Consider the following 18,707-nt stretch of genomic DNA (forward strand, 5'->3'; position numbering starts at 1 on the left):
CACAAAGAATTGCATTGGTTGGTTTCAAGTGGCAAGGTCACCATTGTTTTGAGTAAACCTCATCTGGTCATGACATGGTACTCTTTTCTATATCTACTACTAGATCTGTTCGTAATTAAAAATGAGACTTTTATGTCTATGGTGGAAGAGTAATAGGTTTCTGATTTTTCTTCTTTTATATATAATGCTTTAGGTAGGCTTTAGTATGAGAGTTATTCTTTAGATGTCTATATGTTCGTGTGTTTGTGAATTTTTGGTAGACACCCAAGTTATTCACCTTGCTCTCCTCTGAGACACGGCAGATGAACTTTCTGCTCAGATCTCTTGAATGCCCACCCACCCATCCTTTGTCCCCAGGCTTCTTGCAGGCTTCTCAGTACACATGTAATTAAAGGGCTAACCAAATCTTTGAGGAGAATTTGCATGGAGCTTTGTAGGCTTTCTTATTTTGATTTCTTCTTTCTTGAGATGGGCCCCTTGGTTTCCAGGTCTTCTAGTAGTTCTGAACTTGTCTTTTAAGTCATCAGGAGAAGACACATATAATTTCCTTGAGTTCTGACAGTCCAGGGCCCTACAAACTGTCTGGTGGGAAAAGGCATTACAATGTAAATTTTGTTCATTATTTTTCATTTTTTCAAGGGTCAAATAACCAACAATTTATTTCTGATTTTGCCTTTAATAGTTGTTTTACTATCTGTCAATCATTTGCCATTGTTATCTGAAGGGGGGGTGTGTCCATCCAACACAAGCTCCTGTGCTACCTCTAGAGCCAGAACTGCACTCAGAGAATCTCAGTCTTAAGTAGGAGTGTCAAGGTGGGATAGATTTTTTTTTTTGGTTTTTTGTTTTTTTGTTTTTTTTGAGACACGGTTTCTCTGTGTAGCTTTGGAGCCTGTCCTGGAACTCACTCTGTAGCCCAGGCTGGCCTCGAACTCACAGAGATCTGCCTGCCTCTGCCTTCTGACTGCTGGGATTAAAGGCGTGTGCCACCATCACCCGGCTGGATGTGTCTTAAGAAGGTCATTCTAATGGACATATGGAAGCCTGTGGTAGGAGGCGAGGACAGAGGCAGGAGACGTTACCAGAGTCAGTAGAAGATGATGGCGGCTTAGGTGAGAGAATGACAGAGGGATTGGTTATGACAATGGGTGGTGGGTATGAGATGCATTTTTAGCAAGACTTGGATTTTAATGGCTGTGACGGGAAAGTACTGAGAAAACTAGATGGAGGAGTTAGGATAACTGCCGGATTTCCAGTTTGAACAGCTAGGTCATCTGCCAAGATAAAACTGGAAAAAGACGATATTTGGATTAAAAAAAAATCAAGTTTCATTTTGGACAAAAGTCTCTGGGAGTAACTATGGGATGTTTGCTGAACTCTGGGAGTAACTATGGGATGTCTGCTGAACTCTGGGCGTAACTATGGGATGTCCGCTGAACTCTGGGAGTAACTATGGGATGTCCGCTGAACTCTGGGAGTAACTATGGGATGTCCGCTGAACTCTGGGAGTAACTATGGGATGTCCGCTGAACTCTGGGCGTAACTATGGGATAGCCAAGGCAGGAAGTTAGCCAGGTGAGCTGAGTTATAACTGCGGTGCTCTGGGCAGGTGACTGTGGTTGCTTTCTTTCCTGCACACAGGGCTACCGTGAAGAGAAGAACCCGGGCGAATGCTGTGGGAGATGCTTGCCTACAGCTTGCACTATTCAGCTAAGAGGAGGACAGATCGTGACCCTGAAGGTGGGAATGAGCTGGACTCAGGGGTCCCCTCACACCACTCTCTGGTTTCTCCCTGGGAGGGGCGTCTTTTCCTCCAGCCGAAGGACTGTTGGGGCTCATTGTCGGCTGAGTCTCTCACTTCCCTTTCTAAGGGAAGTGAAGATGACTTGTGGAAGGCACAGGGTTTCCTCTTTGAGTTTCCTCTTCTTGACAAACGTGTAGTTGGCATATGACCTCATTTGGAGTGGATTGATTTTTTTTTTTTTAAAAAGATTTTCTGTAGCCTTGAGGCTCGGTGGGACTGGCCAGGCAGTCAGACCCACCTGTGACTCCTGGAACTAACTGGTGGGTCTGAGAGCTGGGGTCTTGGTTCATATCCCATCTGGTTATCAATTAGTCAGGTTGCTGTCCCTGCATTTCCATCTTGTAAATACACGGTCAGAATAGTCTGAGGACTTTCTGCATTTCTGCAGCTCTCTTCATAGTAAGTCAATTATGGAACTGAGACAGCGCCTCTAGTCTGTCCTCTGAGTATGCAGTTTTTACACATCGTCTCATCCTTCTGTGGTTCTCCTCATTGTTTTAGCAGTTCAAAGGAGGCAAGGCCATGGCTGACAGTAGCTTTGTAATCCAAACACCATCGCTGCATTGATTCTACCCGCTCTCTTCTTTCTTTTCAGCGAGATGAGACACTCCAGGATGGCTGTGACAGTCATTTCTGCAAGGTCAATGAGAGAGGAGAGTACATCTGGGAGAAGAGGGTCACAGGCTGCCCACCCTTTGATGAACACAAGTGTCTGGCTGAAGGAGTGAGTAGCTGCAGTTCAGATTTTGTCTTGAAGATCTCACTGTTTGACTCCACGGGTGGAGTTCCATGCAATGTCAGCTCAGCTCTTATGCAATCCCACAGTGTCCAAGACAGATCTCTGTACTGGTTGAGGAGTCAATGAAATGGAGATGAGGAGATAATTCTCTGGGGCATAGGATGCTTTGAAAATAGTTGGTCACCGGAGGGAAGCTATGATCTTTGAATAGTAAGGCAGGACATTGACTGTAGGGTAAAAAGTCAGAGCCTGATTCCGGGTTTGAAAACTCACCAAAAGACACCAATCTTTGAGCTTGAAAACCCACCAATCCTTGGGCTTTCCCTGAAGTCCCACCAATCCCCACCCTGGAAGTCTCCACCTTGGAAATCTCCACCTCGAAGAAACCCTCTATAAAGCCCGCCTCCTGCTCAGTTCCCTGCTGCTTCTCTCCTGAGCAGAGGCAGCCGCCTTCTTGTGTCTTTCCCAAGAAATCTCTTGTGTGAGGTTTGTTGTGCAGAGTGATTTTGTGGTATTCCTTGGCTCCCAACTGCCAGATACCTTTCCCCTCAGAGCTGTAACCCTTCCGTTGGGGGACCTTTCCCCTCAGAGCTGTAACCCTTCCGTTGGGGGACCTTTCCCCTCAGAGCTGTAACCCTTCCGTTGGGGGACCTTTCCCCTCAGAGCTGTAACCCTTCCGTTGGGGGACCTTTCTCCTCAGAGCTGTAACCCTTCCATTGGGGAAACTTTCCCCTCAGAGCTGTAACCCTTCCATTGGGGGACCTTTCCCCTCAGAGCTGTAACCCTTCCATTGGGGAAACTTTCCCCTCAGAGCTGTAACCCTTCCATTGGGGGACCTTTCCCCTCAGAGCTGTAACCCTTCCATTGGGGAACCTTTCCCCTCAGAGCTGTAACCCTTCCGTTGGGGGACCTTTCCCCTCAGAGCTGTAACCCTTCCGTTGGGGAAACTTTCCCCTCAGAGCTGTAACCCTTCCGTTGGGGGACCTTTCCCCTCAGAGCTGTAACCCTTCCGTTGGGGGACCTTTCCCCTCAGAGCTGTAACCCTTCCGTTGGGGAACCTTTCCCCTCAGAGCTGTAACCCTTCCGTTGACCCTTTTTCATGTTTTCCTGGGAATGAAGATCCTGACCACTCTGGTCAGGTGAAACGTTCAGTTGCCTCACAATTGTGATGGGAAAGCAGTTTACATCTGGAGATTTCAGCTCAGAGCTCTGAGTTCAGAGCTAGAAATTCATGCGACTTGAGAACTCATCCATGTTGAATTATTTGTGCCTGATCTTGTACTTTTCTTTTTTCTGAAGGGGAAAATCATGAAAATCCCAGGCACCTGCTGTGACACGTGTGAGTACATTACTAACAGCCTACGCTTTGAGGTTCATTAGACCAAGGCCAGGCACTATTATTTGAAGTAAACTTTATTCCAGAAAAATAGTTCTTGTTTATCAGTTGGTCATTAGGTTCATCCCTTCAGCCAACTGCCTTCCCTTCCTGATTATCATTAGCCCATACCCTGCTCAAATCTCCCATGAATTGCTTATGAAGAAGTTACTTCCTCTCTTCTTCCAGCCTCATGTGCACCTTAGAACCTTTGGTTGTTTATATATCTATCATGAGAGAGCATCACAAGGCTAGTCCAAGTTCATGGCCTTATGGCCTTATTTTCATCAACTTTGGTCCCCCTTGACCTTGTAGTTACACCGTAATGGCTCTGATTGGTAGAGACAATCAGAGGTGGGGTTTTGGAGATGTGCACCAGACACTATCTCCCCCATGCATTTTTGTGTTCATGAGCACAAGTCACAATTTTTTTTTTTTTTGCTTAGACTATTTTTTCTTTTAGTTTAGTTTGTTTAGCTTCATTTTAGATTTGTGGGCTCATCTTAGTTGAAGTTAGAGAAAGGTGAAAGCATGAATTCGCTCAACCGTTTCTTCTTTTCTTGATGGTTTGTTATGAGAGCCCCAGTGAGTGGTATCACCAAACTGCAGAAGGAGGAAACACACTCTGAGAGTGTTTGCAAATTTCCCACTGGATGGTTTAGGAATGTGAATTCAGGAAGCCATCAGAGAAGATACACTCCCTCTAGATACTATTCTTGGGATTTGGTTCAGAGGCCACTATCTCCAAAACCAGCAGTAAGGAGCCTTCATTGGCCAACATGTTCAGAAGGCTGTAAGACCTCTGGAAGGAAAATAAGCTAGGCTTAAGGATTTAAATCTGCAACAAGAGAATATTGCACATTGGCTCCAAAGTCACCCTCTTATGCAGTTGGAAGACTTTTCCTTTACCATAAAATTAGTCTGAAGTTGGGAGGCAGGCTGATGTGTCTCTAGGGGTTGGCCTAGATTTGGAACTTTGCACGATGGAAAGCTGTCATGACTCAGATCAGAGCAGTGAGCTGGCAGTAGAGCTTAGACTTCCCAGGGAGTCATGCAGAGCTTCAGGTGTGTATATAGGTCACTGTATATAAGGAGACTCATACTGGTGATGTGGAAGTAACAACTCTCAAGGAATGGTGGTCCAAAGGGTCTTAGGAGTCTCCTCAGCCTCTACAGAAGAAGTGAATATGTATATGGCCATGACATTTGTATTTTTAGCCAAAGACAGGGGTGGACTGATATGAATTCTATTTAATGGCTACTTCATTGTCTTTAGCTTCTGGGTATAGTTACAGCATGACAAGATGGCTTTGGCCATGATGTTTTTCTGAATTTCAAATTATATAAAAGCAAGCCTCATCTGTCTATATGACCAAAATACAGTCAACCCAGGCTCCTTCTGCAATTAGAATTGAACAGTTAAGTGAGTTATCCAGTAGTAATGCTATCTCTGAATCTGAGGAGCCAGGGGCAGCTGAGGTGAGCTTGAAAAACTTAATTCCTCTTCCTGCAACTGGCTTTGGTTAGTTGTTGATAGAAAGAGGACCATTTCCAACTTAGCGAAGGCACTGGATGTGGAAAGTGTTTTATAGGACCCCAGCTAGCCAGCCCTCCAGTTCCACCTCTCACCTGTTCCATAGGTGAGGAGCCCGACTGCAAAGACATCATAGCCAAGCTAAAGTATGTCAAAGTGGGAGACTGTAAGTCCCAAGAGGAAGTGGACATTCATTACTGCCAGGTAAGGCTGTGTGACTTCAAGAAGACTTGGGTAGGAGAGGCTAAAGTTTCCTTAGTTATCATCTAGAAGGATCTGGAAGTCACAAGGAAGAGAGATATAAGGAATCGTAGACATTGTCTTTAAAGTGAATGTTTCATTTAGGGAGTAGGATTGTTTGACTCAGAAGAAAGACCAAAACAAATCTGTAAAGAGACTGGGGAGTCATTTGTAGAAGATGGGGGGCCAGGATCGGTCAATGTGTGTAGAAACCACAGCTAGAGGGATTTGGGTGTGTGTAATAATTGGAGAAAGGAAGTTCACTGTTTCCTGAGATCTACCTCTACAAGTTGCCTAGTTCTCCCAGGTGCCTCTGGGTGAGGCAGGGCCTGTGTTGCTTCGAAAGGCAGGAGGAGGGTTGATGCAGGCCATCCCAGTCCTGCTACCGCATTCAGAATTGTGATGCCTCTCTGCTGTATTACAGGGCAAGTGTGCCAGCAAAGCCGTGTACTCCATTGACATTGAGGACGTGCAGGAACAGTGCTCCTGCTGCTGGCCCTCGAGGACGGAGTCCATGCATGTGCCCTTGCTCTGCACCAATGGCTCTGTGGTGCACCATGAGGTCATCAACGCCATGCAGTGCAGGTGCGCTCCCCGGAAGTGCAGCAAGTGAGGCCCTGCAGCTGCAGTGGACTCCCACTGCTGCCTGGGCCATGGCCTGACCAGCCAGAGTCACTCTGTCCCTTGTTCGTCCTGCCTGCCCCTGTGCCCTCCTGGGCCCACAATAAAGACCAAGCTCTCATCTTAGCCAAGGCTGGTGGTGGACTGTGTCTGAGTCTGAGATGACATCCGTGGCCTAAGTCTGAGGTCTGAGGGTGGCTTTGAGGAGCAAAGCACAGGGTTCCTCTACAAGTACTCCTAGCCCAGTGCATGGGACTGAGACCGTCTAATACCAGGAAGTGGTGGAATTGCAATATCCTCTGGGTGGGAAGGGACAGGGTGGAGATGCCTCTCCAGAAACTTAGCCTGGTGGCCTGAACCTATAAACATAGGCTTCGGAGCACCCAGTTCTCAAATCTCTCAATCAGGTTGCTTCTGTGCATGGCAGAGAGGTGGGCTCTGGAACTGGCCTCCTGCAGTCAGGGTGGATGACGTTGTGGAGAGGCATGACAAATCCCCTATGTACCTTAGTGGCCCCTGCAGGAGGGAGGTACCTGGAGACTGGATGCCAGCAGGTGCAGAAGTCAGGCCCCATCATAGGCTCAATGACAGCAGATGGGTATCAGGCTCAGGGGCAGACCTGGGCTCTACCTATGGCCCTCACTCAAGTGTATGGTCTCCAATAACCCCAACATGGCTTCCAGACTAAGTTTCCTTATCTGTAAAATTTGCATGGTCATCTCATTTATACAGTAGTGAGGATCACTAATTTGTGCTAAGATAAAGCTTGAATTGTCCTAGGTGACTTCTAAGTGCTCTAGTGTAAGAGATAAGCATAAAAATGAGAAACCCACTCTCACAGGCAGGGACAAGTGACTCTAGCAACGTCAACGGTAGAGTGTTGGGGGATTTCCTGCATCTATATGGCTGACATGCTGAGTGCTCCGAGCTTTAGGCTAGCTGCCAGGCCCTACCTGCTCCAGACATCCTTAGTGGAAGGGTAGCGTCAACAACATACAGCATCTAGTTCTGAAATCCCTAGGTGGTACTGTCACCCCCAGGTATAGGTGGTCTTCCTTTGAAATGTGTGGGAAAAACATGCATGTCCCTGCTGGCAGAATGGGAGGGACTCCAGCTGGAAGGGAGAAAAAAGGAATGTCCTGGTTGTGTTCTGGGAGTCTTCTGATGGGTACCGATGCTCATTCCAAGTCTTTCCCATAGGGGAGATTTATCTCATGAGAGTCCTGGACAATGGAGTCAGAAAAGGTTGAGGCGTCCAGTCTGCCATCTTTCTCTAATCCCTGCACAGATGATGAAAACAGCTCAGAGAAGTTAAATGGCTTGCAAAGGTTGCAGAGTCTCTGGATGGCAAGTCCAGGTTCAAAACCCAAGTGCCTTTACAGCTAGACAGGAACTCCCAGGCCACTCGGCCGGAGCACCATGGTCCCTGTTGCTTGTAGAGTCTTTCATCACTCTCATGGGGATCAGGAGCTGCTACATTCCTAGGTTTCTAGCACCTGCCACTGCCTAGGACAAACCGCACAAGAAACTCTGTCACAGGGCACAAGCCATGACGATGACCAGGTTTGGTGGAGCTAGGTTGGGTAGACACAGGGAAGAATAGATGAATGCTTTCTATGGCTGCTTAATAATTCAAAGGTTGTCACTTCTCCACATTCCCGTGCTCCCCAACTTTGAGTCACCTGTAAGGTCAGTTTCTGGAGGAAACCAGATCCAGGGACAGGATTAACTGTCACTCTTCTGACTGATCACTTAACACTGCCTGTGGACAAGGACAGCCGGCCAGTTTTCTTGTGACCTGACCTTGGTGGTTGAATGATGAATGCCTCATGCTAGTCCATAGAGAAAACCCAAGTCGAGAAAGCCGTGTTTCAATTGAGGACACAGGATGAGGAACAGGTGGGCTGTCCCAGGGTGCTTTCTACTAATGTAATTAAATGCCTCTCCTAAGCAACTTGGGGAGGAAAGGGTTTGTAGTTCAGCATATAGCTCACACCCATCATGAAGGGAGACAGGGCAAAAACTCAAGTTGGGGACCTGGAGGCAGGAGCCAATGCAGAGGCCATGGAGGGGAGCTGCTCACTGGCTTGCTCATCATGGCTTGCTCAGCCTGCTTTCTTATAGAACCCAGGACCACTTGCCCAAGACTGGCACTGCCCAAAGTGGGCTAGGCCCTCCCTCATCAATTGCTTATTAAGAAAATGCTCTGAAGATTTTTCTTTTCTTTTTACATAATTTTTTTTATTGGTTCTTTGTGAAATTCACATCACGCATCCCAGTTCTACTCATTTCCAAGTCCTTCCATATCTGCCCTCCACCTTTTGTAACCTACCCCTCAAAAGAAAAAAGTTAAAATTAAAAAAATCTTGCTAACCCTTCTGGGCAACAACTTGCTCCTCTGACAACCGCAGCCTTCTCTCATACCCATCATAGCTGTCACATCTCCAGTTCTGCTGCACAGGTACCATTTCTCTCCTCCATCTTTCCAGCCTCTTCATCACATATTTGTTTGCCACAGTGGCATTGGGAGCTGTGGTGTGTCACACAGTCTACCCTTTTGCCCAAACGGCTTTACTTGCAAAAGTTCATCGCAATGAGTCATTGGTCTGGTTCAATGGCTCAGCTATACCATCAATACTGGACCTTCACTGAGACTCCTTTAGGAGATCCTGCTGTTGTCCTGAGTCATGGAGATCCTGTGGCTATGGTTCTGCAGGACCAGTCCCTCCATGTGCTCCAGCAGGTCACAGATGGGGTAGATGTTGGGGTGGGCCAACTCAAAGCCCTGGATCTGGGCCTGGGTGGTAGCTGAGTTGGTCAGCCCACCACCTCTCCTGTGCCCATGCCACTGGAGTCAGCTCTCTCATGCTGCCCAGGTAATGGGTGGGGCCAGTTCTCTCTCACCCACACCTCCAAGGGCCAGCTTCCAAAGATTCTCTTAAAGGCAATGTTATGGAGACAATCCCTCAGTTAAGGTTCCCTCTTCCCAGATGACTCTAGCTTGTGTCAAGTTGACAAATCCTAACCAGTGCATGGGTGTAATGCACATGTGTGTCTATGTGCACATCTGTGTTCCTGTACCTACAGGTTTCCAAAGGGAGAGTCTGCCCTTCATGGTAGGAACCCTTTTGTTGTGGTTACTCTTAGATCAAATGAGATAGAATCCTTTCTTAGTGAGCTTCAGCTGTTAGCTTGACATAGCCTAGAGTCATCTGAGGGACCCTCAAGTGAGGGATTGCCCGGGTTAGACTGGCTAGTGGATATGTCTGCTAGGGATTGTCTGGATTGATGATTGCTGTCAGAAGGCCCAGCCCACTGTGGGAAACACCAGCCCTAGCAGGTGGGCCTTTGCAGAACTGGAGTGAACTGGAGAGAGCCAGCAAGCAACATTTCTCCATGATTCCCGTGTCCAGGTTCCTGCCTTCAGTTTCGCCCTGACTTTCCTCAGTGATGCACTATGACCTGGAAGTTTATGCCCCATTAACCCTTTCTTCCCCTAACTGCTTTTGAGTGTTTAATCACAGCAATAGAAAAGTAACCAGGATGGTCCCCAAACAGGTTTTAGAGGAATGTCATGGAAGAACTCCTTGGGGAGGATAGCTAAAAGATGGATAAGGAGCAATGGTGGGTGGGTCCCCTTTATTCATTTAGGGATGGAAATGAGCATCCCTGGAAGCAGGAAGAGGGCACTGTGAAGGTAGGAGATGGTGAAGGGAAAGAAGAGGGAGAGAGAAGCTGAACCGTGGAGGGTTCTGAGCAGGGACATTGAGCAGACTGCCTGCTTTGGGACACAGAACATGCAGGCTACAGCCTCTTCATGTGTGAGAGGATGAGTGGAAGTCATCATAGAATGAAGATTGGGAGTGAAGTACGAACCCAGGGGATAACGCGAAGCACTCGAGAGACTCCTGAAGAAGCCAGAGTTTTAGACAAATATTATTACCGGAAGTTTATAGAATAAAGCCTCGAGGTTGGACCATGATGCCTTCTGTCCTCTGTGTTTTGCCACTGTCTTCTGTTGAAGAGGGTACAGATGTCTCCAAGAGTCAGTGATCACAGCACGTTATAGCGTATGTGAAGGTGACAACGCTTTTCCATGGGGGTGGGGTGGGGTGGGTCGTGGTATTGAGGAGCACAGTTTGCTTGTGGCGTCTTGGAATGTAGCTCACATCACTAAGAATGGCCCTTTGGAGGCCTCTTCACCCCTCTGTCCATGGTCAGGGTCCCTAAGCCACTCTAAGGAAATTACATTACTCTTGTCCCACAGCTTAACTTTTGTCCCCCTTAACTGTCCTAGAGCCTCCTGGGGAAACTCGAATAAATCCACGCCCTCTCCTCTCTGCCTTGCGTTCCTGTGTGCTTGCACCTGTCCTCTACTCCCAAGCCCGCTGCTGGCTTTTTCTTGCTTTACTCCAGACAGCTGGTGAGGGGGTAGAGTATGTGAAGGGGCCCCCTTGTGCTGTTTGAGTCCATACTGCTGCTCAGGGCTGTAGCCTGGAGAGTGGTGACCCTTGAGGCCACAGGAAGGAGGCTTCGCTGGCAGGACTGGAAACTAATCAGCCAGACGGTTCATGAGATAATCCGGCCGAATTATCACAGGCGAGCCAGCCGGGCCGTGTGGCGCTTGCTCAGGCTCCGGGTGGAGGAGCGCCAGCAGCATTTATTCCCTGGCCCGCAGCCCGTGACTCCCGCGTGTCACCGGGCTGCACCTGAGCTTGGGATCCTTTCTGGATGTTAGGCTAGCTCTCAGCGCAGGAGGAGCACGGGGGACTGTCAAGGGAGAGGGATGGATTGGAGGAGGTGGCAGCCGCAGGGGAGGGGCAGGCGCGTCCAGACTGAGCTGAGCCGCGATGGAATTAACTCCGCAGCAGCCGCATAAGCCTGTCTAGAGGCTAGTGCCTACGGCCAAGGGCCACCAGTTGGGGCTTGGCGTTCTGTAGCCAGCACTATGGCAGCCCCTGGGCTGCGAGGTAAGTTTCCCCTGCCCAGGACCCTGGTTCTCAGCATCTTACAAAGTTGAGGGAAGATGTGGAGGAGAAGGCATTATAACATCTGTCCTTTGGGATGAGTGACTTCAGGTGACTCTGGAAAGGGTGGTGTGACAAGCTGACTCCTTTTCCTCTGTGGAGGGGAAGGTGAGGGTGCCCAGGTAATTCCCCAAACTTTTTATTTTTCTTTACACATTCTATCAAGGAGGACACAAGTGACAGAGGACTAGTGCCACCTCTCAGGGGCTGGTCACCAGTTCTACCTGTTATTTGCCTCTCCTTGCTACAGTCTCTGTACGTGGTCCAGTCTGAGGGTAAGTCAGCCAGGAGCCAGGTTGACACGACAGTCTGCTGAGGACACAGCCTCCCAAAGTGGCCTTCTGGTTTCAGAAAGCCTCTTCTCCCAAACCATCCCTAGGAAGGGCCCTGGCATGAGTCATTTTACCTGGCTGCAGGCAGACACAGGAATGTATGACATTCCCACAGGTGTTTCTTAGAAGAGAAGCTGACTGAGGTGGAGTTCGGGGGACAAGGCTATTATTTGGCCGCACCCCCTCCAAATCTGAATGAAGATGTGGTTGGGAGCTGGTCTTTGCCTGGAATGGGATCTGCGGGGTATCTTGTTGTTGGTGCTGGAGTGGGAGGCGCCTATGGCTTTGGCAGGAGCAGGGAGAAGGGACTGGAAGGCAAGTGTTAGTTACTTTGTGAACAGATATTCCCAGGGACTCTGTGGGCCCTGGCCCAGGGCAAGAGGTCCCATTGAGCAAGGTCAGATCTCAGCCCAAAAGCCAGTGGGGCAAGAGGATCTTTGGCAAGGGGTGTGTGTGTGTGTGTGTGTGTGTGTGTGTGTGTATGTGTGTTACTGTTAGGATGGGAAAAACTGCTTTTTAAGATAACAGTGACACTCTTTGATCCCTTCACCTGTCTGAATTTTGCAACCTGACACCAAATCTCAAGGAAGCTTGCTGTCACCCTGCTCCAGCAGCAGGACCTCCAGGGCCTGTGTGATTCTATTACTGTTTTGTCGTGCTGCTGTGCTGCTGTACTGGGATCTGACGCCTTGGGAAGGTTCTGTCTAGCAGCCCCTCTGTCCTCTGGCTTGCCTCTGTGGGTCCTAGCACTGTTGTGTTAGCCACCGATTGGAGAGGTTTCAGAGGGTTGGGGATGGGTTCCAGACACTAACCCAGGTTTAGTTTCTAGGTGTACTTTCTCTTTGTCTGCTGTTGTGGGATAGAATTAGAAGGAAGGAGGCATTTGGGCCCCAAGTGAAGCATCTCTATTCTTATTTTCTGAGGATCTGATTATTTTTGTTTTGTCCTTCTATTCAGTGGCTCCTTTCTGCTGGATGAATGAAGCCTATCCCAGTCTGTGCATGGTGTTTCTAGAACACATGGAGACTGTGCATCTGACAGCTAGAGACTGGGGTTGGGGGGGGGCGCTAGTACAGAGTAACACCAATCTCTGTCAATTTCTATTTGTAGCCAGGTGGTTAAGGAAGGGAGTGAGCTTGAACAGACAGTGCATAAAAAAGAAGCCACAGAGATACCTAGAGAATGGTTTAAAGCAAAGGAAATATAGGTCCCATGTCATGAAAGTGATAGGGCGGCCAGTGACTGGAACAGTGTGATCAGTAGGCGAGTGGTAAGAAGTGAGTTTGACTCTGTGTCCTACAGCTCAGGCCAAATGCTCTCGGGATCCAAAGGAAAAGCAAGACTGCTCTTTATCAAGTATCTCCATGTACCTGATACTAGCAGATGATTGGCACAGTAACTCTGGGAGTCACTACTCAGCTTACTTCATGGAAGGCAAACCTGATGTTCAGAGAAGCTAAGGGCCATGGCTATGGTCACGTGCTCACCAACCTCTGTCGTTGAAGGATGAAGCCACAATTAAAACTTGGATCTGATCTTGGACCGCATATTTCCCTACCAACTCACCTTATTGCTTTTGTTCTATTTAAAAGAAGTCATTAGGAGCAAGTGTGGATACTAGTAATTGAGAATGGGAAATGTGGACAAAACTGGGGCTGCTAAAGGAGGCATTAATTTTGCAAGGGGGTTAGTTAAATGTTGTGGTCATACTGCAGGGAAGGCTGTGTGCCCCGACACCACTTCCAACCTGGAATCATCATGGGTAGTTTATTTAAAGGGCTCAAGCCCAAGCAGGATAGGGGTATGCACTTAGCTAGACTAAGAATAGCTACTGTCATTGAGAAAAATTTATGAACTTTCTGACAGGTCAGAAAAGGAAGTAAGTCACATGGCTCTCACTGTCTATAAAAGGAGACTAGCTCACCATCATTAATTTTTAAAACAAATGTTATAAGCTGGGTATGATGGCACATGCCAGTAATCCCAGCACTCAGGAGGCTGAGGCAAGGGAACCATGAATTCCAGGTCAATGTAGAGAGCATAGCAAGAGGCTTTCTCAAAACAATTCTTAGCAATACTTATGTAAGATGTTGCCCAGCATAAAGAGCTATAGTTTTAGTAATAGATTTTCTTTTAATTTTCAGTGCTGGGGACCAAACCCAGGGCCTTGCACATGCTAAGCTCCATTTGCTGAGCCAAATCCCTAACACCCATTAGTAGGTTTTAAAGAGTATTATTTATCCATGGATATTTATTGTGTGGCTTCTGATCATTTAAAATAGATGTTTCTGTTTTGTTCTTATGTGGGCCAGTCTTCTCTGTTACATATAAAATTTATTTTATTTATGTGTATGGATGTTTTATCTGCATGTATGTCTGTGCACCATGTGCATGCCTGGAGTCTGGAGGCCAGGAGGTTGTCAGATCCTCTTGAACTGGAGTTACAGATGGTCATGAGCAGTCATGTGAGTGCTGGGAATTGAACCTGGGTGCTCTGGAAGAGCAGCCAGTGCTCTTAACTGCTGAACCATCTCTCCAGCTCCTCTCTGTTACATTTTTTTTAAGATGGCTGACTGCAAGCCATTGGGTTTATATGATAATGGATTAACTGGCTAAATTTCCTATGGGAGAGGAAGTACAACATATAGGAAACCATTTAATATGCCGTGTAGACCAGTGGCTCTCAGTGTCTTCTGTGATACCTCTCTCAGGATCGGTTTATTTGTTTGCTTATTGGTTTGTTCCCTTGTTTGAGATAGTGTCTCGCTATAGAAACTCTGTGTAGCCCAGGCTGGTATCAAACTTCCATGGTCTTACATCAGCCCCACAGTGCAGGGATTACAAGCACGTGCCACCACACCCAGCACGAGCCACCACACCCAGCAGATTGTTCTCATCCAGGTTTCCGTCTGTTGACCTCTCCTCTCAGCCGCAGACCACCCTTAGTGCCTCCTGGGGTGTCATTCTCCCAGTGACAGCCTCTTGCAACTTGGGTTTTGCAGGAATACGTCTTCCTTTCATCCTCTGTTTTGAAGGCTGTTTCTTTTGGTTGTACAATACAGGTGGGCTTTTCTTTGTTCATACTCTTCCCTGAGTGATCTCCAGCATTTGGAAGAGAAGCTGGCCTTAGTTCCTAGTTTAGTTTCAACCGGGTGGAGCCCCTTTCTAGCCTGGTGGATTATATAAGCTTTTGTTCCCACTTTTCTAGTCATTTGACTGTGATGCATGTAGTTGTGGTTTTCTTTGTACTTTTTTGAGAAGTTGAGTTTGCTGGAATTCTGAGAGCTAGAAGTTACTGTATTTTGTCCACACACTGGCGACTCAATCAGTAGTTCTGCAGCACTCTTTGTGCCCCCTTTTGTTTCTCTTCTTCTTCTGGAACTCTAACCCCATGTGTGCTGGGCTGTTTGATGCTGTCCCAGTAGTCCCTGAGGCTTGGCAAACACTTTCCAGCCTGAGTCCTCTGCTCTCCAGATTACCTTCACTGATCTGTTTTTTTTTTTTAAACTTTGCTGAACATTTTTCTATATTCTTCAGTTAAGCTCATCTTGTACATTTTTCTTGTTAGTTATTGTAATTTTCAGTTCTAGGAATTCTATTTGAAAAAAATAACAGCTGTATTCATAAATAATTTCCATACCATAAAACCTATCTATCCAATGGGTTTGTTTTAATATATTCATAGAGTTACATAATCCACTCCTAAATCTAATTTAGAACATTTTATCATTTTAAAAGAGAGTTCATGCTCCGCGACAATCACACACCTTTCCCCACTTCCCTGTGTTCCATGGAAAGTAGCAATCTAATTTTATGCTATAAATTTGCTTATCCTGGATATTTACCATAAATGGAACTTTATGCTCTATGGCGTTTGGTGTCTGGATTCTTTCACTTAGCGCAATGCTTTTAAGGTGCAGCTACCTCCTGGCATGAGTCAATACTCAATTATTTTCTATGGCTCAATAATATCTCCTTGTAAGCATGTAATACATTTTGTTACTCCATTTGTCAGCTGATGGACATTTGGGTTTCTACTTCCTGAATACTGTGAGTGACGCTTCTTTCACCTCTCAGACACAAAGTTAGTTTTTCCTCGTTTGGAGTATATACTTGGGAGAAGAATCACCAGGTCACATGACAATTCTGCTTTACTTTTTTCAAGGAATCTCAAAGCATTTTCCAAAGCCGCTGTGCTATGGTATGTTCTTGCTAGCAATTTATAGTGGTGCCAGTTTCTGTGCCAACTCAGAAATATTTGTCATTATTCACATTTTACAGTATAGTCATTCTCACAGGTAATGTGCCACATGGTTTTACATGAATCCCAGAGCCAGAGAAGCCTGTCACTAGAGATGAAGGAAAAGCCATCACACCTGGCAAACCATGAGCATGTTTGACTCCAGGACTAGAGAAGTGGTGTGTGCCACAATGGACGTTAGGCCCTTTTACCTGCATAGCTTCAGTTTTGCCCCTTAACTTATGGAACATACATCAGAGACTTGGTCATAGTGCTTAGGAACGGGTTCTATACACCAAAGAAATCCAGATGCTAGATGTCACAAAACATAGGTAATTTGTGCCTGAATGACTTGATGTACTTGCTGTATGATCTGGATGCATGGCCACCTGCTGTCGGAAAGAGGGAAGCAGGCACCTTCCTCTATATTGGCAGCAGAGATGAATGACGTTCCCTGTGGGTCTCAAGAAGCAACAGAACCAGCTGACCAGCTGCTGCCTCACAGCCCACTGTTTGCATCAGTCAGTTTCCTGTTACTATAACAAAAGAGCAGAGAGAATCAAATTATAAAGAGGAAAAACTTATTTTGGTTCACAGTTTTAGAGGTTCTGTTCATGACCAGTTGGCCAAATTGCTTTGGGCCTGTGGTGAGGCAACCCATTGCAGACATGGGAGAGTGAAGACACTTAGCTCATGGCTGGGAAGCAAAAAGGGAAGAGGAGGGGGCTGAGGTCCTACAATCCCCTTCAAGGACATGCCCCCAGTGTCTTAAAGACCTCTTACTAGGCCCCATTTCTGTCACCCTGAGGACAAGCCTGTGACACATCACTATTCTTGATCCAAAAATTACAACCATTCATGGACTATTTAATAAGAACTTACTATATACCCTATTTTTTCCTGAGTCCTGAAATCTGAACATCTCATACCTTACCTTGGGAGACAAATGCATAAATCTGTAATTTGAATATAGTACCCTAAGTGTGACCATGCCACACCAAACTTGCCCTTTCTTGTAGGCCCCTATTCTAAGAGTGCCGCTGCTTATCTGAGTCCATGTTCCATGTTCTCTTCTTCCTGAACATGGGGCTAGTCTGCATTTGCCAGTCTCCCTTGCAGTTAGATGTGGTCACAAGACTGAGCTCTAGGCAGCAGACTATGAAGGGTGATGCTCACTACTTCTGGGTCTGGCCCATAGACCTTCCTGGCCAGCTCCTCCACACTCCTTCCCTTCAGCAACTCATCATGTGTAAGTCAGCTGGCCTCCATCATCCAGGCTCCCTGGAAAATTCCCTGGAAAAGAGTCACTCACCACCCTTGTTACCGACCCTGGGCTGTTACTCTTGCAAGAAGTGAACATTGTTATACTTTCCACATTGCTTTACTTTTAGTGTGTTTGTTATGTATCAGTTAGCTGAGCAGACTATATCTTACATGGATAGTTTTGCCATCAATATGGATAGTAATAAAATAATTCCACTTATTAATGTAGTAACTCGGTTCCCTGATGTACTACTCATCTCAAATGCCTATATTTCAGTCTTGTCCAATAATACCATCCCCAAATTCTCCCAGCATGATAAATTTAACAACCCTTTTTACACTTTTACACAGTAGAAACAGGGAGAGCCCCTCAAAGACAGGGGTGGGGTGGATATTGGGCACCTGGCACATAGTAGACACCCAGGGAATGGGTGGATAAAATGCTGAAAATTTGAGAAAATGAGCTCAGTGGGGGAAGTGCTTGGTTTACAAGCCTGATGACTGAGTTCAGATTCCTAGAATTGACATGAAAAACTACTGGACACAGTTATGTAAGTGTCTGTGATCCCAGTGTGCCATGATGGGAAGATGAAAAGAGAATCCTTGGATGCTTGCAGCTTGGCTACCTTGGTGTGCAGCCGTGAACAATAATGGAGACTATGTCTGAAACAAGGTAGAAGGTGGGTGGACCTCTGACCTCCACAGTGCCCCATGGCATGCATGCACCCATGCATGCATGCACCCATTCTGTTCTCTCTCCCTCTCTTCCCTCATCTGCTCCTTACTCTCATTTTCACTCTTGCTCTTTCTCTCTCACACATATTCTGCATACAAAAACCAAATAATGCCTTGAGATGCCATCAAGTAGTGAAAAGACAACCCATACAATGGAATAAATATTTGCAAGTCATGGACCAGATAGGGAGCTTGTTTCCAGAATATGTAAATAATTCTTACAATTACACAACAAAAAGACAGTCATCTAAATTTTAAGTGAGCAAAGAATCTGTATGTCTCCAAAGAAGATACATGAATGACCAACATTCTGTGAAGAGATGGCCAGTATCATTGGTCATCAGTGAAATACAAATCCATCCCAAATTTTAATGTTTAGGCCCCGATCTCTAGTTCTGAATATTCATCTTCAGTATATTAGGGGAAGTTGTAGATACATTCAGGAGAAAGAGGTGGTCAGATATGGGAGATGTTTGTGGGTGATGGAGGGGCATGAGGGACATTGAGGGAACTCACCAAAGAGATGAGTCAACCAAAATGGTGTGTGTGTGTGTGTGTGTGTGTGTGTGTGTGTGTGTGTGTGTGTGTGCGTGTGCGTGGCAGGATGGGAGAAGTTACATTTGCTCATTCTTCATGATGCATCATCATGTTCTTTCATGTCAAACAGAGTCAGTGAACTTGTTGCAAAACAGACCTAATTAATAAGCTAATAGAACAGTTTTGACCAATTATGTTGTAGATAGGCTCTTTCAAAACAGGCTTAATTAATGAGCTAGTAGAACAGTTTTGACCAATTA

The 18,707-nt window shown here is 46.6% G+C and overlaps 1 protein-coding gene across 1 annotated transcript in view; it reads left to right on the top strand.

Moving 5' to 3' along the window:
• Nucleotides 1-6,439, top strand: part of Vwf (von Willebrand factor) — a 142,830-nt gene extending 136,391 nt beyond the window's left edge. The window contains exons 48-52 of the mRNA XM_059258637.1: nt 1,642-1,740; nt 2,400-2,528; nt 3,843-3,882; nt 5,559-5,656; nt 6,117-6,439. Coding sequence (XP_059114620.1) covers nt 1,642-1,740; nt 2,400-2,528; nt 3,843-3,882; nt 5,559-5,656; nt 6,117-6,305 — 555 coding nt within the window. The 3' untranslated portion in view covers nt 6,306-6,439. The remainder of the gene's footprint in view (nt 1-1,641; nt 1,741-2,399; nt 2,529-3,842; nt 3,883-5,558; nt 5,657-6,116) is intronic.
• Nucleotides 6,440-18,707: the final 12,268 nt, after the last annotated feature.

This window comes from Peromyscus eremicus, chromosome 3 (genome assembly GCF_949786415.1).
Source record: "Peromyscus eremicus chromosome 3, PerEre_H2_v1, whole genome shotgun sequence".
Classification (NCBI taxonomy): Eukaryota; Metazoa; Chordata; class Mammalia; order Rodentia; family Cricetidae; genus Peromyscus; species Peromyscus eremicus.